Source organism: Bubalus kerabau, chromosome 1, assembly GCF_029407905.1.
Source record: "Bubalus kerabau isolate K-KA32 ecotype Philippines breed swamp buffalo chromosome 1, PCC_UOA_SB_1v2, whole genome shotgun sequence".
In the NCBI taxonomy this organism is placed as follows: domain Eukaryota; kingdom Metazoa; phylum Chordata; class Mammalia; order Artiodactyla; family Bovidae; genus Bubalus; species Bubalus kerabau.
The window spans coordinates 158,613,276-158,633,664 of NC_073624.1; the positions used below are offsets into that span (position 1 = coordinate 158,613,276).

The 20,389-nt window shown below is 45.7% G+C and overlaps 1 protein-coding gene across 1 annotated transcript; it reads left to right on the forward strand.

The window, feature by feature from the left end:
* Nucleotides 1–10,533: 10,533 nt before the first annotated feature.
* Nucleotides 10,534–19,885, forward strand: LOC129641840 (collectin-46). The gene is made up of 7 exons (XM_055566429.1): nucleotides 10,534–10,732; nucleotides 15,047–15,163; nucleotides 15,448–15,555; nucleotides 15,888–15,995; nucleotides 16,357–16,473; nucleotides 17,092–17,175; nucleotides 19,389–19,885. Exons 1-7 carry the CDS (start codon nucleotides 10,534–10,536, stop codon nucleotides 19,769–19,771), a joined length of 1,116 nt encoding a protein of 371 aa, XP_055422404.1. The 3' UTR covers nucleotides 19,772–19,885.
* Nucleotides 19,886–20,389: the final 504 nt, after the last annotated feature.

Genomic DNA, 20,389 nt, shown 5'->3' on the forward strand with positions numbered 1-20,389 from the left:
GATGGAGAAATATACCATGTTCATGGATTGGAAGAATAAATATAGTGAAAATGAGTATACTACCCAAAGCAATTTATAGAGTCAATGCAATCCCTATCAAGCTACCAACGGTATTCTTCACAGAGCTAGAACAAATAATTTCGCAATTTGTATGGAACTACAAAAAACCTCGAATAGCCAAAGCTATCTTGAGAAAGAAGAATGGAACTGGAGGAATCAACCTACCTGACTTCAGGCACTATTACAAAGCCACAGTTATCAAGACAGTATGGTACTGGCACAAAGACAGAAATATTAATCAATGGAACAAAATAGAAAGCCCAGAGATAAATCCACGCACATATGGACACCTTATCTTTGACAAAGGAGGCGAAAATATACAATGGATTAAAGACAATCTCTTTAACAAGTGGTTCTGGGAAAACTGGTCAACCACTTGTAAAAGAATGAAACTAGAACACTTTCTAACACCATACACAAAAATAAACTCAAAATGGATTAAAGATCTCAACGTAAGACCAGAAACTATAAAACTCCTAGAGGAGAACATAGGCAAAACACTCTCCGACATACATCACAGCAGGCTCCTCTATGACCCACCTCCCAGAATATTGGAAATAAAAGCAAAAATAAACAAATGGGACCTAATTAAACTTAAAAGCTTCTGTACAACAAAGGAAACTATTAGCAAGATGAAAAGGCAGCCTTCCGAATGGGAGAAAATAATAGCAAATGAAGCAACTGACAAATGACTAATCTCAAAAATATACAAGCAACTCCTGCAGCTCAACTCCAGAAAAATAATGACCCAATCAAAAAATGGGCCAAAGAACTATATAGACATTTCTCCAAAGAAGACATACAGATGGCTAACAAACACATGAAAAGATGCTCAACATCACTCATTATCAGAGAAATGCAAATCAAAACCACAGTGAGGTACCATTTCACGCCAGTCAGAATGGCTGTGATCCAAAAGTCTACAAGCAATAAATGCTGGAGAGGGTGTGGAGAAAAGGGAACCCTCTGACATTGTTGGTGGGAATGCAAACTGGTACAGCCACTATGGAGAACAGTGTGGAGAGTCCTTAAAAAACTGGAAATAGGACTGCCTTATGATCCAGCAATCCCACTGCTGGGCATACACACTGAGGAAACCAGAAGGGAAAGAGACACGTGTACCCACTGTTTATAATAGCCAGGACATGGAAGCAACCTAGATGTCCATCAGCAGATGAATGGATAAGAAAGCAGTGGTACATATACACAATGGAGTATTACTCAGCATTAAAAAGACTACATTTGAATCAGTTCTAATGAGGTGGATGAAACGGAGCCTATTATACAGAGTGAAGTAAGCCAGAAAGAAAAACACCAATACAGTATACTAACGCATATATATGGAATTTAGAAAGATGGTAACAATAACCCTGTATACGAGACAGCAAAAGAGACACTGATGTATAGATCAGTCTTATGGACTCCGTGGAGAGGGTGGGGAGATTTGGTAGAATGGCATTGAAACCTGTATAATATCATGTATGAAACGAGTCGCCAGTCCAGGTTCGATGCACGATACTGGATGCTTGGGGCTGGTGCACTGGGACGACCCAGAGGGAGGGTGTGGGGAGGAAGGAGGGAGGAGGGTTCAGGATGGGGAACACAGGTATACCTGTGGCGGATTCATTTCAGTATTTGGCAAAACTAATACAATATTGTAAAGTTTAAAAACAAAACAAAACAAAAAAAAACTATGATAATCTTTTGGAAGTGTGGTACATAGTCACATAAGCCATTGGAACAGCGACGAGAGCCTAGAAATAAACCTTCACAAATATAGTCAACTAATCTTTGGAAGGAATGATGCTAAAGCTGAAACTCCAGTACTTTGGCCACCTCATGCGAAGAGTTGACTCATTGGAAAAGACTCTGATGCTGGGAGGGATTGGAGGCAGGAGGAGAAGGGGACGACAGAGGATGAGATGGCTGGATGGCATCACTGACTCGATGGACATGGGTATGGGTGGACTCCGGGAGTTGGTGATGGACAGGGAGGCCTGATGTGCTTCGATTCATGGGGTCACAAAGAGTAGGACACGACTGAGTGACTGAACTGAACTGAATTTTTCACAAGGGCGCTGAGAATAAACAATGGGAAGAGGACAGTCTCTTCAATAAACGTTGTTGAAAGCTTAAATATCCACATACAACAGAATGAAAGTGGACACTTACCGTCCATCATTCACAAAATGAGCTGAAATGGATTAAATGCTTAAAATATAAGACCTGAACCATAAAACTCCTAGGAAAAAAAACATATAAAAAATTTTCTTGATGTTGGTTTTGGCTATGATTTTTTGCTTATATTACTAAACTCTCAGGCAAAGAAAGTAAAATAAAGTGGGGCTACATTAAACTAGAAATATTCTGCATAGCAAAAGAAGTAATCAAAAAAGAAAAGCAAATCTACAAAATGGGAGAAAATATTAGCAAACAATTCATCTGACAAGGGGTGAATATCCAAAAAACTTAACAAACTCATACAATTCGAGGCAAAAAGAAACAAATCATTTAACTCAAGTTTAAAAATGGGCAAAAGATCTGAATAGATATTTCTCAAAGGAGAAATACAAGTGGACAGCAGATATATGAAAAAACACTCAATATCACTAATCAACAGAAATTTTTTTTCAGTGGCTCAGGCATGTCTAACTCTTTGTGACCCAATGAACAGCACGCTCAGATCAGATCAGATCAGTCGCTCAGTCGTGTCCGACTCTTTGTGACCCCATGAATTGCAGCACTCCAGGCCTCCCTGTCCATCACCAAATCCCGGAGTTCACTCAGACTCACGTCCATCGAGTCAGTGATGCCGTCCAGCCATCTCATCCTCTGTCGTCCCCTTCTCCTCCTGCCCCCAATCCCTCCCAGCATCAGAGTCTTTTCCAATGAGTCAACTCTTCACATGAGGTGGCCCGAGTACTGGAGTTTCAGCTTTAGCATCATTCCTTCCAAAGAAATCCCAGGGCTGATCTCCTTCAGAATGGACTTGTTGGATCTCCTTGCAGTCCAAGGGACTCTCAAGAGTCTTCTCCAATACCACAGTTCAAAAGCATCAATTCTTCAGCACTCAGCCTTCTTCACAGTCCAACTCTCACATCCATACATGACCACAGGAAAAACCACAGCCTTGACTAGACAAACTTTTGTTGGCAAAGTAATGTCTCTGCTTTTGAATATGCTATCTAGGTTGGTCATAACTTTCCTTCCAAGGAGTAAGCGTCTTTTACTTTCATGGCTGCAGTCACCATCTGCAGTGATTTTGGAGCCCAGAAAAATAAAGTATGACACTGTTTCCACTGTTTCCCCATCTATTTCCCATGAAGTGATGGGACCGGATGCCATGATCTTAGTTTTCTGAATGTTGAGCTTTAAGCCAACTTTTTCACTCTCCACTTTCACTTTCATCAAGAGGCTCTTGAGTTCCTCTTCACTTTCTGCCATAAGGGTGGTATCATCTGCATATCTGAGGTTACTGAGATTTCTCCCGGCAATCTTGATTCTAGCTTGTGTTTCTTCCAGTCCAGCGTTTCTCATGATGTACTCTGAATATAAGTTAAATAAGTTAAATAATACAGCCTTGACGTACTCCTTTTCCTATTTGGAACCCGTCTGTTGTTCCATGTCCAGTTCTAACTCTTGCTTCCTGACCTGCATACAGATTTCTCAAGAGGCAGATCAGGTGGTCTGGTATTCCCATCTCTTTCAGAATTTTCCACAGTTTATTGTGATTCACACAGTCAAAGGCTTTGGCATAGTCAATAAAGCAGAAATAGATGTTTTTCTGGAACTCTCTTGCTTTTTCCATGATCCAGCAGGTGTTGGCAATTTGATCTCTGGTTCCTCTGCCTTTTCTAAAACCAGCTTGAACATCAGGAAGTTCACAGTTCACATATTGCTGAAGCCTGTCTTGGAGAATTTTGAGCATTACTAGCGTGTGAGATGAGTGTACTTGTGCGGTAGTTTGAGCATTCTTTGGCATTGCCTTTCTTTGAGATTGGAATGAAAACTGACCTTTTCCAGTCCTGTGGCCACTGCTGAGTTTTCCAAATTTGCTGGCATATTGAGTGCAGCACTTTCAAAGCATCATCTTTCAGGATTTGGAATAGCTCAACTGGAATTCTATCACCTCCACTAGCTTTGTTCGTAGTGATGCTTTCTAAGGCTCACTTGACTTCATATTCCCGGATGTCTGGCTCTAGGTCAGTGATCACATCATCATGATTATCTGGGTCATGAAGATCTTTTTTGTACAGTTCTTCTGTGTATTCTTGCCACCTCTTCTTAATATTTTCTGCTTCTGATAGGTCCATACCATTTGTGTCCTTTATCGAGCCTATCTTTGCATGAAATGTTCCCTTGGTATCTCTAATTTTCTTGAAGAGATCTCTAGTCTTTCCCATTCTGTTGTTTTCCTCTATTTCTTTGCATTGATTGCTGAAGAAGGCTTTCTTATCTCTTCTTGCTATTCTTTGGAACTCTGCATTCAGATGTTTATATCTTTCCTTTTCTCCTTTGCTTTTCGCTTCTCTTCTTTTCACAGCTATTTGTAAGGCCTCCCCAGACAGCCATTTTGCTTTTTTGCATTTCTTTTCCATGGGGATGGTCTTGATCCCTGTCTCTTGTACAATGTCACGAACCTCATTCATAGTTCATCAGGCACTCTATCTATCAGATCTAGGCCCTTAAATCTATTTCTCACATCCACTGTATAATCATAAGGGATTTGATTTAGGTCATACCTGAATGGTCTAGTGGTTTCCCCTACTTTCTTCAATTTAAGTCTGAATTTGGCAATAAGGAATTCATGGTCTGAGCCACAGTCAGCTCCTGGTCTTGTTTTTGCTGGCTGTATAGAGTTTCTCCATATTTGGCTGCAAAGAATATAATCAATCTGATTTCGGTGTTGACCATCTGGTGATGTCCATGTGTAGAGTCTTCTTTTGTGGAGATCAGTGGAGACCAGCACGCTAGGCCTCCCAATATCCTTCACCATCTCCTGGATCTTGCTCAAACTCCTCTCCATTGAGTGGGTGATGCCATCTAACCATCTCATCCTCTGTCATTCCCTTCTCCTCCCTCCTTCAATCTTTCCCAGCATCAAGGTCTTTTCAAATGAGTCAGTTCTTCTCATCAGGTGGCCAAAGTATTGGAGCTCCAGCTTCAACACCAGTCCTTCCAATAAATATTCAGGACTGATTTCCTTTAGGATTGACTGGTTTGATCTTGCAGTCCAAGAAACTCTGAAGTGTCTTCTCCACCACCAGAGTTTGAAAGCATCAACTCTTCAGTGCTCAACCTTCCTTATGGTCCAATTCTCACATCCATACATGCCTACTGGAAAAACCATAGCTTTGACTAGATGGACCTTTGTTGGCAAAGTGTTGTTTTTGCTTTTTAATTTGTGGTTTATGTTTGTCGTAGCTTTTCTTCCAAGGAGCAAATGTCTTTAATGTCATGACTGCAGCCATCATCTACAGTGATTTTGGAGCCCAAGAAAATAAAATGTCACTGTTTCTTCCATTGTTTCCCCACTTATTTACAATGAAGTGATGGGACTAGATGTCATGATCTTTGTGTTTTGAATGTTGATTTTAAGCTGTTTCTTCACTCTCTTCTTTCATCTTCATCAAAAGCCTCTTTCATTCCTCTTCTCTTTCTGCCATAAGGGTGGTGTCATCTGCATATCTGAGGTCATTGATATTTCTCCTGTCAATCTTGATTCCAGCTTGTGCTTCATCCAGCCCAGCATTTCACATGAGGTACTCTCTATATATGTAAAAGATACAGGGTGACAATATACAGCTTTGATGTACTCTTTTCCCAATTTTGAACCAGTGTTTTGTTCCATGTCCAGTTCTAACTGTTGCTTCTTGACCAGCATACAGGTTTCTCAGTAGGCAGGTCAGGTGATCTGGTATTCCCATCTCTTTAAGAATTGTCCACAGCTTTCCTGTTTGTTTCAACATGAATGCACATAGAGAAAAGCATGATATCAACTCACAAGTGTTATAATGGCTATTACCAAAAGTATAAAAGATAGTGATGGTTGGGGACAGGGAAAATTTGTATACTGTTTGTGGAAATGTAAATTAGTATGACCTTTATGAAGAAATGGTTTATTCAAACCATTAAAAAAAAAAAAAAAACCTAATACGTGACCTGTCAATATCATTTTTGGGTATTTAAAAGAATTGAAGTCAGGATCTGAAGAGATATGTTCATTGCAGCATTATTCACAATAGTCAAGATAGAAACTACCTATAGTATCATCAATAAGCAGATAAGGGAATGTGGTATATACATAAAATGGATTATTAAGCCTTAAAAAAATAAGAGAATCCTTTCTTTTGCAACAAGTTGGATGGATCTGGAGGGCATGATGTTAGGTGAAAATAAGCCAAACACAGGAAAACAAATGCTGCATGATCTTAGTGTAAATGGAATCTAAAACAGTTAAACACGTAAGAAACAGAGTTGATGGTAGTTGCCAGGGGATAGCAGTAGGAAGAAATGAATGATAAAAGGTACAAAGTTTTGAGAGGGCAACAGGCAGAAAGGCCAGGGGTCTCCAAACGGAGGAAATAACCTGCAAGTGTCAGACATTTTTCTCTCTTAAGCGGCAGAAGGAAACAAACTAGCGATATTTTTTCCTTCTCTACACAAATTTAAAAGGAGGTTTCTCTTAAAATACTGTGTTGCCATAACGACACCTGGTTTCACCAGAAGTTAACTAGTCTCAAACCTAGAGATAACGAACGCCTTTTTCTTATGGCAATGTTTGTCTTAAGCTATGCTAATGTACTATGCATTTACCCCAAACTCTGTCTTCAAGTAGGTTTCTGCCTCTTGGCTCAGAACCTACTTGACAAACCAGTATGTTATACTTAGATATTGTTCTCCTAATCTATGTAAATGAAACTATTTGTTTGGTGGTCTGCCCTTCTTCAAGATTCAAGTTAATAATTTTATGGCCCAGGATAAACCATTTGGTGCCAGGATTATCCCAAAATGCATCTTATGGGTGAGGGGCCTGGTGCCATTCTGAATTTTAAGACATTCCTTTCTTTCTTTAACAGACTGCTAGTGACTATATAACATCCAGCTGAAGACTAGCAGGGGGGTACTCTTTCTGCCCCCTTCTGATGCCTATGTCAGAAGCTTTCTCTATCTCCTTTATACTTTAATACAACTTTATTACACAAAAGCTCTGAGCGATCAAGCCTCGTCTCTGGCCCCGGGTTGAATTCTTCTCCTCCAGGGGCCAAGAATCCCGGTGTCTTTGCGTGATTCAATAACAACCTTTCAGTTTCATGAATATAAGATCTGGAGATCTATTATACAATAGTGTTTAAGCTAATAATATTGTATAGAATACTTCAAACTCACTAAGGAGTAGATCTTATGAAAAGTGTCAGTTCAATTCAGTCACTCAGTCGTGTCTGACTCTTTGCGACCCCATGAACCACAGCACGCCAGGCCTCCCTGTCCATCATCAACTCCCAGAGTCTACCTAAACTCATGTCCATTGAGTTGGTGATGCCATCCAGCCATCTCATCCTCTGTTGTCCCCTTCTCCTCCTGCCCCCAATCCCTCCCAGCATTAAGGTCTTTTCCAATGAGTCAAGTCTTCACATTAAGTGGCCAAAGTATTAGAGTTTCAGCTTCAACATCAGTCCTTCCAATGAACACTCAGGACTGATCTCCTTTAGGATGGACTGGTTGGATATTCTTGCAGTCCAAGGGACTCTAAAGAGTGTTCTCCAGCACCACAGTTAAAAAGCATCAATTCACAGAGCTACTAACTCAGTTAGTGTCCATAAAGCCTGTAATTGTTTAGGGTGTTTAGGGGTGGTGGGTCAGGGGTACGTTTGTATTTGGTAGAAAACAATAAAACCAGAAAGACTCTTGTGTTTTGCCAGTATCACAAGCCCTCCCCAGGCAGTCAGGTGAAGTACAAGCCCAGGCTGCTACTTTTAAACTGGAAAGAAACTGAGGTTAATAGGATGTCATCAATTTAATGGAAGAGAAAGATATCTCTCACAGGAACGCACGTGCTAGGGGATGGCCACCCTGGGATTATCCCCACAACTTTCCCTTCTCAGTCCTCATTCTCCAACATCTCTGCACTCACGGGATTTTCTGTCACTTTCTGGCTGACTCTCCAATTGTTGGGCTTCACCCTGCAGCTGTGCATGCTTGTTGATGCCCAGCCTTGAGACCGAAGCAAGAGCTGGGAGACAGGGACAAAGACGTCCATGGCTTATTAGATAAGGAATCTATGTGTCCAGAAAAGAAGGGTCCTAGCACAACAGCATACCATGTTCAACAGAGAGCAGGAAGGACGTGGAGGCAATCTTCACCACTTGAGGGAGGAACCCACCAGTCTAACAGAGAGTTGACATCAGTTTGTTCATCAGTTACCAGGGAAACCATTGTCTGGGCAGCAAGCATGTAGGGGTTGCCAGCAAACCCTGTAATTAATAAAATTGGATAGTTATGTGAGTGAAGGAGGGTTGGGCAGGGGATGAACTGAGAGCGAAGAAAGCCATCTTGAGGCAAGTGGAGAGTTGTCCTAAAACTACAGCAGAAAGCAAAAGAGTGACCCCTGCCTGATGGCAGCTCCCCCAGATGCTGTCTCCCACAGGCTGTTGCCTCAGCAGCCCTTCACCTGCCCCACTTCTGCTCAGATTAGCCAAGCAGCTCCCAGCTCTTTCCTAGGGTCTGAGGAGAAATGTTGAGATGAGGAGGAAGAGAAGTGGGCACAGCAGGTGCTGATTCTTGCAGGCTGCTTTTGCAAGAGTTGTAGATCATTGTGCAACTTGCTGTTCTTCTCTGGACCTTGGATCCCTGGACATCATGAAATACAGACACCGATGCTGCCATTTTACTTACAAGGCTGAAGTGGGGTACCCATGAGATCCTGGGCTGAGGGTGCTCTTTGAACTCTAATATGTGTTTAGTCCTATCAACATTAGTGGCAGGTGTCCAGAACCCAGGTGGACACCTGAGCTCAGGTGGGGGTGAAATTGAGTGAGTCAATAATAAGGAAATTACCCTACTTCCTGAAGAGAATTCTCAGGAAACTGGGGCTGAGGGTCACATTATAGGGCAGATATAAAGAGCCAGTGCTTACCCAGGAACTCTAATTTGCCTGGATGTTCTGGAGCCTTAGAGGAAGAAACTGTGAGTGTCTCTGTCCTTGCCCCTTAATTTGGTTTCCAATGTCTGGTGAATATCTCCCTGCCTATGTGGGTGTTGAGGAAGGCTGGGTGTGTGTAGATCTTCCACTCTAGGAGGGTCAGTGCCAGTGGTGGGAACAAGTGAGGCAATAAGGGGTGCTCTTTACTCTTCTCCCTTTGTTTGGTGGGAGATGGGCTTCCAGGACAGGGAGAGGGGGATAGTTGGATAAGGGATCCAACCAGATCTCTGATGCCATTGTCTGGAAGTCCCCAGGGTAAAAGCAATTCATCATCCTCTTGGAAGGAGGCACTTCTCTGGTCAGGAAACCCCTTCCCTCCCATGAGCCAGATTGGCAAACTTCAGTCCTTTCCTAGGTCCTTTGGGCTTTCTTCCAGGTCTCTGCAACCCCCATGATTCTTCTCCATGCTCAAAACTTTACAGTTTCCTTCTGAGAGAGGAGAAAAGCCCAACACTGGGAGTGACCCACGTCCTGCACCCTGATCTCACTTAGCTCCTGAGTCCCTTTCTGATGGTAACCAGAAGCTCTACTGGACATCGGCTTTCCTCCTCTGAAGCCAGTCTGCCCCTGATGGCACCCATCTCACACGTCGCCTCTTCCATGAGGCCCCTTTCCAGGTCCTTTCAGGACCTCTGGGCAGGACTCTAGGTGTGCCAGGAACGTTCCTGGTGGAGCCCAGGAATGATAAATCTGGCAAAGAAGCAATCATGCACAATTCTGTGCTTATTACAGAACTCAACAAGCATTATCACTCTGGCTTTTTTTTTTTTTTTTTTCAGATAGCACTGCAGACTCCAGTACTAGCCTGTCCAGAGAAGCAAGTGAGAGGAAACAAGCCAGCATTGTAAGAGGTAAAGCAACTGACTTTCTGGTACAGAAAAGAAGGAGATCAGTGAGAGGACGAGTCCCACCTGAAGGCACTCAGTGAGTCCCTCCTGATGTGACAATGGCCTCAGTGAGGAATTCTACATCCTGGCCACAGTGCCCCTGGCAAGTGTGAATAGACCCAAAAAAGATGACACAGAGCATCTGAGAGTACATTCATGCTGCTGGCAGACCAGGTCAGAGGCCCAGCTGGTACACTCATGTCCTCCCTGGCCAGACCTTATTCTAACTTTCCCTAAACTGTTTTTGGAGCCCTGCTACTCTTGGCCCCAAGTATGGGAGAAGAGATGGGGAAAGGGCTTCTCCTGACCTCCAGGAGCTGGGCCAGCCCTAAGCCTCATCCTTGGACCAAGAGCACCCCCTCTGCCTTTTCCTCTGCCTAGGACATGCTTCTCCTCCCTCTCTCCGTGCTGCTCCTGCTCACACAGCCCTGGAGATCCCTGGGAGCAGAAATGAAGATCTATTCCCAGAAAACACTGGCCAACGCCTGTACCCTTGTTGTGTGTAGGCCCCCGGAAGGTGGCTTGCCTGGTCGTGATGGACAAGATGGGAGAGAAGGCCCCCGGGGGGAGAAGGGAGATCCAGGTAGAGCTGGGACCATGGGCTTGCCCTGATGGGAAGGGGTGGGCACTGGAATTGTAACCAACCCCAAAACTCTGAATCTTCTGCTGTGGAAACCTTGAAGATGGTCTTCCCAAGAGGGGAGGTTTCCCCCAGATTTTCAGTCCACCTAAAACATGGCTTTATTGATTGGCAAAGACTGGCTTGCTCAAGCCCTCAGCTCCATAAACCACTGGTCCTGATTCCTCCCCTAGGATCTTCAGGCTCTAACGACCTCAAGAATGTACAAACAGTGAGTGAATGACTGGTATTTGGAGTCCCCTGCTCCAGAACTCATTGGGCTTCCCAGGTGGTGCTAGTGGTAAAGAACCTACCTGCCAATACAAGGGACTTAGGAAATGCAGGTTTGATCCTTGGGTCAGAAAGATCCCCTGGAGGAGAACATAGCAACCCCCTCATGTATTCTTGCTTGGAGAATCCCAAGGACAGAGGGGCCTGGCTGGCTTTGGTCCATTGGGTTGCACATGACTGAAGCAACTTAGTACATACATGTAGGAGATAGGAGATGTAGGTTTGATCCCAGAGTTGGGATGATGCCCTGGATAGGAAATGGCAACTCACTACATTTTTGCCTGGAGAATCTCATGGACAGAGAAATCCACTGGGCTACAATCCACAGAGTCACAAAGAGTCAGATGCTACTAAGCACAACCCCCCCAAAACTTAACTGTTGTTCATTCTTATTAAATGTTGCCTCTGCAGAATGTTGAATATTTTTGAACTGATGACAGTGTTGTAAGTTTCAGTTTAATCATCTGTAGATGGGAATAATATCAAACACACAGTGACAAAGAATTGAGCCAAGGCTTTATTTCTTTGTTGGGTCTTCAAGATAAAGTTATATCCTTCTGCTGTCCCAACCAGCAAAATCTCCTATAGTTTCCAAATGTACTGATTATAAAAGGAATTGTCTGGAAACACTGAGACACTGGAGAAAATCTGGGTGTTACTGGCAAGAAGTGAGAATTCATTGAACCAGTGACAAGGATGAGGGGACCACCATGGCCCTAGGCCGGGGCTGTGGAGGGATTAACTGAGGTCTTTCATCTTTCTGGAGTTTGTGTTTTATTGGAGAGGAAAGAAATGAACAACATTAAAGCTTAAAAGAATACATAACATCCCCAGGATTTGTAGGGTAAGAGACAAGTATCTTATCCATCTGTCTTTTAGAAAGAAAGTAGCTCCTAATATGAATTGGCTGGGGCTTGAAAAGGCTGCCTAGAAGTAATCTCAGAGGAGGGGTGATATTCAAGGTGCCAGCTCTCTCTAGCTCCCCGAAGGGCCCTAAATTGAAAAGTATCCCTTCTTCTACCTCCCTGCTCTCATGGGCGCCATGGTTTGTGCACAAGGATGGGCAACCTCCAATGCTCCCTTCTAAGGACTGACTTGCTTCCAAGGTACCTGCTGCCCTCCCCAGCCAGGGGGGAGCCCAGGAGAGGCTCAGCCAGGGACCAGGCGTCTCTGCCTGAGCACAGTGCACCAGGGGGTCTGGGATGCGGGGCCCATCCTCCGGGCTCCCATTGATTGCCTAGTGAGAATTGGAGCTAAGAGCAGGACCCAATGTCCAACACAGACGCTCTCACCACCCATCAAATACCCCAGTCTCCCTCCACCTGCACATTCTTGGCCCAGGCAAGCCTGGCCCTCCTTACCCTGGGGGAGTGGTTCCCAGATCTGAAATGTCATCTCTCCTCTCCAGGTCTCTGAATCCTCTTCAGCCTTGAAGTCCTGTTTCCTATGAGTACGTGTGTGTCCATGGGTTGGGGGTGCTGGGATGGGACGAGGGACATCTCATAAGCTGTTTTCTTCACTCATTACCTGTGCCTCACAGTTTAAACACAGTTTAAAATTCCTTGCAGAGAAGGACCTGGTGCTGACATTTACTTCCTGCTCAGTGCTAGGCAGAAAGCCATGTTCCACAGAGAGATTCTCAGTGAACAGAGAAATGAAATAATGAGGAAATGAACAAATAAGCGAATGAACAAGTTAGTAGTAACTGACAGATTTCTTTCGTTGTCTTTTTGCACATGAATGCTTACTCACAACAGTCAAAAGATGGAAACAACCCAAGTGTCTATCAACATTTATCCTTGGTGAATGAATAAAGAGAATGTATTGTATTCATACTATAGAACATTACTCAGCCATAGACTGGAACGAAGTACTGAGATGTGCTACAAATTGGGTGAGCCTCAAGAATGTCACTCCTAGTTTAAAGAGGCAGACACAAAGGATCATATATTGTATGTATTTATATAAAATATCCAGAATATGTAACAGAGACAGGCAGCTGCATAGAGGTAGCCAGGGCCTGGAAGGAGGAAGGGACAGAGTGATAAATGGGTATGAAAGTTTTCTTTGGGATTAATGAAATAGTCTTGAACTAAAGAGAAGTGGTAGTTGTACAATTATGTCAATGTTCTAAATGCCACTGAATTGTATATTTTAAATGATTAATTACAGGTAATTCCTGGAGGTCCAGTGGTTAGGATTCAGTGTTCTCACGGCCAGGCCTCTGGTTCAATCCCTGATTGGGGAACTGAGAGCCTGCAAGCTACACATCACACACACACACAAAAGGTTATTTTTATATTATTTGAATTTCATCTCAATGAAAAAAGAATAACGAAACTCACAGAATTGAGTGTATAATTCTTGAATCAGTAGGCATTTCTCCCTTTAGTCTTTGAAGGCAAACCTCTTATATTTCAGACTTAGGCAGCCTTCTTAAGGTAATGTGATGTTTTTAAATGTTTGGTCATTTTTCCAAAACAAATTAGTACATGGTCACTAAATACAAAAAGAAGAAAATTAAAATTGCCTGAATTGTGCCCCTTAGAAAGAACAACTGTTAACACTTTCATATGCTCTTCTTGTGGTTTTTTTCAATGTGTGTTACATGTGCACATGCCTGACACGTGCGCGGACATGTTAAAGAAAACGAATCTTATTAAATAGTGTTTATAAGTTTTATCACTTAATAATGAACAATAATGTCATCTATCTTCCATAATGTTAAAAGCATGTTACATAGGTTTTTCTCTTCTTTATATTAAAATAGAATTGATCTATATTAGAATATGTACATCATAATGAATTCACATTTGCATATATTGTGAAATGATTGTCACAATAAGCCATCAACACACATAGTTACGATTTGTGTGTGATGAGAGCTTTTAAGATCTGCTTGCTCAGCAATGTTCAAGCATGCAACCCAGGATTACTAACTATAGTAACTTCGCTGTACATTGTATTCCTGGGACTCAATTGTTTTTTACTGAACACTTGTATCTTTTGAAGATTTCTATCCATTGTGCCCACTTCCCAACCCCACCTCTAGCAACCACAAATGTGTTCTCTGTGTTGTGAGTATGCTGTTTTCATTCATTTGTTTTTTAGATTTCACATAAAAGTGAGATCGTATACTACCACCCTTCTCTGTGACTTATGCTTATTCACTAAGCATAGCGTCTTCAATGTTTTCCAGTGTTGCCTTGAATAATGCCTGAATAATGTTACATTGTATATGCACCCTGCATTTTCTACATCCGTTCATCCATCCATAGATACTTGGGCTCTAGGCTGCATCCATGTCTGGGCTACCATAAATGATGCTGCAATTAACTTGGGGGTACATGTATCTTTTCAGGTTAGTGTTTTCATTTTCTTTAGTTAAATGCTGAGAAGGGGAATTGATGGATTATACGGTAGCTCTAGTTTTAACTTTCTGAGAAACCTCCATGCTGTCTCCATAGTGGCTGTTCCAGTTTGCATCCCTACTGCACAAAGCTTTCCTTTTCTCTACTTCTCCAGCACTTCCTATTTGCTGTCTGATAAGAGCCATTCTGAGAGGTGTGAGGTGACAGCTCATTGTGCTTTTGATTTCTATTTCTCTGGTGGTAAGTGTCAGGTGTCATTTCTGACATAAAACTTTGGTTCTGGGAAGGGGGGAGGGCAGGGAGTCCATGGTCAAGGGTAAAAGCTGACAGACTTTACTGCCATAAATACCGTGGCCTTGGGGCAGGGGCAGGTGCATTGTATGTAAAGTCTGGTGGGTCTAGGTTTGGATCTGCCTCCAACTCTGCAAGCCTGTTTCCTCACCTGTAAAATGGAGATGTAGACACGCATTTCCTACATCACCACTGGACCAGTCACCTGGAGGAGGAGTGTCTACACCCTACAGAACCCTGAAAGTTGCCAGGGCCCTGGCCCTGCAGGCAGCTGGCTCCTCCTGGGCTGGGATCAGCGTTTTGCCCATCTCTTCTGTGGCCACAGGTTCACCAGGACCTGCAGGACGATCAGGGAGGCCTGGACCAGCTGGCCCCATAGGACCGAAAGGGGACAATGGCTCTGCTGGAGAACCTGGACCAAAGGGAGACACTGGACCACCTGGTGAGCAGCTGGGCATGGAATGCAGGTGTCTGCAGATGGTGTGCTGCCGCTAGGCCATGGCAGTAGGCCTGCACAAATTCTACCCCAGGAAGATGAAGGAGGTCATTCTCAAGGTGGTATGGGGTTATCTCAGGGAAGACTGGAGCTCCTGGGGAGGGTGGAGAGTGAGGGCAACATCTTTAGGAGGAGGCTGCCTGTCTGACTTCTATTACAGCCCCATCTTTTATGCACTCCCACTTCCAAGGAGATTCAGTGTCACTGACTGGGCTGGTCCTTTTTCCCAGGGCCTCCAGGTATGCCTGGACCAGCTGGAATAGAGGGCCCCTCAGGGAAGCAGGGGCGCATGGGACCTCCAGGCACACCAGGCCCCAAAGGAGAGACTGGGCCCAAAGGTAGGTGGGTGGTATGTGGTGGGTGAAGGATGGAGAAGGGAGGGGTGACGTTGGCAGCCCTGGTGGGGACCAAGGTATGTGCACAGTGCCTGGAAAATCCTGGAACCTCCGCGCCTGGTAGGCCTGGCCTGGGCCTCTCCCCTCACTTTCCCACACTGGCTGAATTTCCCCGATATTGTTGCTAGAGGACACCAAGCAGTCAGGAGCAGTCTCCCAGGTCGCTCTCTCACCTGGAGCTGAAGGTCACCTTCCGTGACAAGCTGAACTGCTGAAGAAATGGTACCTGCTGAGTGCTCTCTCAGCCATGTTTCTCCAATGTGTTCCTTCCTCAGGAGGAGTGGGTGCCCCAGGCATGCAGGGTTCCCCAGGCCCTGCAGGTCTCAAAGGAGAGAGAGGTGCCCCTGGTGAGCCCGGAGCCCCTGGACGTGCTGGGGTGGCAGGTAAGCAATGGACGTGGGGCTGGGCTCATATTCCCCTGTGCCCACCCCCACCCCCCTCCAGGTCAGAGCTGGCATTCCAGGGAGAGAGCCAGTGTTGGGTTTTGGGAACTGTCTGTTTCCAGGGAGAGGGTGGTGTGAGCAGCAGGGACTATCTGTATTCAGGGAAGGCTGGTTGTTAGGTTATGGGAAAGTCATTGTATAGAGAGGAAGCAAGCAGAGATTCCAGACACAGAGGGACATTTGTATGTGGGAGGGTGTACTCCTGGGGATATGACAGTCCATGTATGGAGGTTGGGGGGCAGGGCACAAAAATGCTAACATATATGTTCAGCCCTCACCCATTTCTACTTCTCTTATCCAGGGCCTGCTGGAGCCATAGGCCCACAGGGCCGTTCAGGTGCCAGGGGCCCCCCAGGACTGAAGGGGGACAGAGGTGATCCTGGAGAAAGAGGAGCAAAGGGGGAGAGTGATCTTGCAAGTAAGGAAGCCTTGGGGGCCCCATTAGGATGTGGGGCAGGGAGGCGGCCTTATTCAGCTCAGCTCTCCTCTCAGGTAACCCATTTCATTACAGGTGGGGGTCAAAGCAGAAAAAGTTGACAGGGTGTATGGCGAGGTGGACTCTGGTCTTAGCTTCTATGACTCACTGGAGGACAACCTGAGCAGATTTTCTATCTGATCTTTATGACAGGTCAACCTACCTCTCCAGTTCATCAGATAACCTTGAACATCAAATAACTCAATGGATGGGAAATACTCAAGCTATGTGTATTCCTCTCCTACAACCATACCACCCCCTGAAATGCAAAAGGAAGTGCTATTAGATTCCTAGAATTTGGAATTAAAATAACATCTGGTTCACTGTCAGTGAGGCACAGGGACCTGTTCAGGGGATATTGTTCAGAAGAGAACCCCAGGAAATCCCATGGATGCAGAGACCAGCTAGATCAGAAGAAGAGGGCTTCCTAGGCCTCTGTTCCACCTCCTTACCCCACCCCCAACTGGTGTCTCCACCTGGACTCTCTTCCCTCGAGCCCTGGGCTCTGAGTGACCCCAGACTGTTCTGGATCTGTCTTTACTTAGCTTCTCTCTCCTACAGACATCAATGCTCTCAGGCAGCGGGTGACAATCTTACAGGGACAACTACAACGCCTCCAGAATGCCTTCTCTCGGTATAAGAAAGGTGAGTTCCTGGACCTGACCCTAGCCAGGCCCTGAGCATGGGCCTCAGAATTAGTCTAGGCTTGGTGTGTAGTACGCTTGGCTGGGTCTAATTTGGACTTGCTGGGACCATGACTGGGACTGGACCTAGACCTGGGGCAGGAGGTGGGGTTAGGACAGGGCTGGGACTGAGCTCTTCCCCACATGCTCCAGAAGCTCAAGCAGATGCACGGGATAAGGAGGAGGATGTGGTCTGAGTCATCCGTTCAGCAGACCTTACCCCGGCCTACCCTGGTGGGTTCCTATAACAGACAAGGGGACATGCAACCCAGGATGCATTTCTTCCCTCTGTGCGGCCAGGTGTCCAAATGCCCAGAGAAGAAGCTGCACAGCCCAGGGCAGCAGAGAATCCAGACATGACCCTGAGAGCGGGGGTGGGATGCTGCCCGTGGGGTTCAAGACTGCTGGGGACCTATCCTTGGTGTGTGGCCACCTAGTATCTTAACCTTAAGATGTCCCTGGGTCTGGAAGGAATAGGCTGCCTCCAGTCTCTGGCCAGTGCTGGACTCCCTTGCACCTCTTGGGGAGTTTAAAGCAGAGATTCTTCCATAAGCCTGGATCCTAAGCAGGCAGAGGCCTATTAGAGCACACACCTGAGTGCCCTGTGTCTTTGGGACACTCCATCAACTGCCCCTCCTCCGTCTCTGCTCTCCATGATGACAGTTTTGAATGCACATCACTTATAAAACCTCACTGACCCAAAAAAGTAGAGTTTTCTGAAGAGCAGAGCATTAAGGGGCCTGATTGGGTGAGACATAAGGTTGGCTCCTAAGAACTCAAGCCAACTAAGTACTGAAGTAGTGGGATGAGAATTCTCAGCAGTTTATGTCTTCCTTCTTGCACAATCATATTTACATATCTATTTACTACCTCATTCCCTGGTAGCTCAGCTGGTAAAGAATCTGCCTGCATTGCAGGAGACCTGGGTTTGATCTCTGGGTCGGGAATATCCCCTGGAATGGAAATGGCAAACTACTCTGATATCCTAGCCTGGAAAATGTCATGGACAGAAGTCCCTGGTGGGCTTCAGTACATGGGGTCACAAAGAGTTGGGCACAACTTAAAAACTAACCCTTCATGCAGACTGATATAAACAAAGGTGAACTTGGGCATATGCGCTGGCCACCTGTGTGTACCTAAACACCATCACTCAGTCCACACCACCTACATACATGAACACACATGCAGACATATGCACACCCATCCTGATGGACCTTGAGTCAGCCCATGTACCTTCAGATGGACACACGGATGTATTCACGCATGCACACACACACACCCAGATGCATGGGACGTAAACCAATCATGGCATACAAGCTTGCACTGACCTTGTCCAGGGCTGTCTGGGTGCCATCCAGACTACGTGGGAAATCTGGTCTCTGATTGCTTGTTGAAGTTACTCAGAGGAAAAGGGCAGTGGGTCAGGGTGCAGCCTGGGTTCAGAACCAGTCCAGTGAGCCCTCTTAGGAGTCCTGAAGATTTCCATGCAGACCCTGGAAGCCAGAGCAGTGTGGATGGGATGGAATAAAAAGAGATACTTAACACGTCACATCGGGGATGCTGTTTTGCAGTGTATCTTTTCCTTAGAAATAAGGGATTAGACTCTGAAAAGAGAATGACTTTCCCTTGTCACCTGGGCTGTCATTGCCAGGGTAGGGCTGAACACATGACTTTCTGAAGCCCAGACAGGGCTCTCTCCAAAGCTGATCCCCTGCCCTCCCGCTCCCACATAGAGTTCTCAGATGCTGTCATCCCCTGCTCAGTTGTCCAGGGAGGCTGACTGTCCATAAGTTCACCTGCGAGCATATGGAAGCCAACACTGGACTTCCCCCAGTGCAGAGGTCAGCACTTGGCTGCTCTCAGATGCACCCCTGTCCTCCCCTTTCTCCTCACCCCTTCACACAGCACAGAACGGCTCAGACAACTCCACATGCCCAGTCATCATGCAAGGGTGAGAGTAAGCCACCCGGTTGGTGTTTTCCACACTCTCAGGAACTGCCCTGGACTCTACAGTGTCATTTCCCTGCCAAAGGCCTTCCCATTTACACAGTAATTAAAATGCCTTGCTTTTGTTCTATCTGGTGCCCTGGTACCCTCGTGGGAGCTGGGGACTCTAGTTGAAGCACAAGATCTAGGTGCTGCCGCATCCCCAGCCTGACTCTCCTCTTCCCATAGCGGTGCTCTTCCCTGATGGCCAGGCTGTCGGGGAGAAGATCTTCAAGACGGCAGGTGCTGTAAAATCATATTCGGATGCCCAGCAGATCTGCAGAGAGGCTAAGGGACAGCTGGCCTCCCCACGCTCTGCAGCTGAGAATGAGGCCGTGACACAGCTGGTCAGAGCCAAGAACAATGATGCTTTCCTGAGCATGAATGACATCTCCACGGAGGGCAAGTTCACCTACCCCACAGGGGAGTCACTGGTCTATTCCAACTGGGCCAGTGGGGAGCCCAACAACAACAATGCTGGACAACCAGAGAACTGTGTGCAGATCTATCGGGAGGGCAAGTGGAATGACATACCCTGCAGTGAGCAGCTCCTCGTGATCTGCGAGTTTTGAGCTCCCCTACCCACCCCAGGGAAGGGGGCAGTGCCCAGAGCTGTGAGCTGCCAGCATCCCAATAAAAAGGTGACCCTCTGCTGCTCACGGCTTCCCCACTGAGCCACAGGATGAGGCCACAAGGCAGGCCTCCTATGGAACTCCTCCCTCAGAATAAAGCTTGAAACTGGCTTCACATCTGGAAGATTTGTCACAAAAAAGGGCGGCAGGGGGTGAGGGGGCAGCTTGCTGACTCAGGGGCAAGGCTAAAAGGAGGTCTCCAAGATGCCCTTGTTGAAAAATTCAGTCTCCTCCTCAACAAGACAGGTGTCTAGCCCTCCACGTCTGCCAAATATGGACTGCATTTGACCCCACTAGTCACTGCTACATCCTTCCCTTTCCTCTCCTGCCTTCAATCATTTTATCCTTCAGCCTCTTTCACTCTTCTCTCCTCCTCTCCTGGACATCCACAGAGAGGAGCAGGCACCTCAGCTCTGGCTAACACTCTACACAATGGTGAAAAATAAAAAGATTTTTCTCCAAGATCATTGTCAAGACAGGGAAAGTTAAAGTGAAAGTCTCTCAGTAGTGTCCAACTCTTTGTGAGCCCATGGGCTAATCAGTCCATGGAATTCTCCA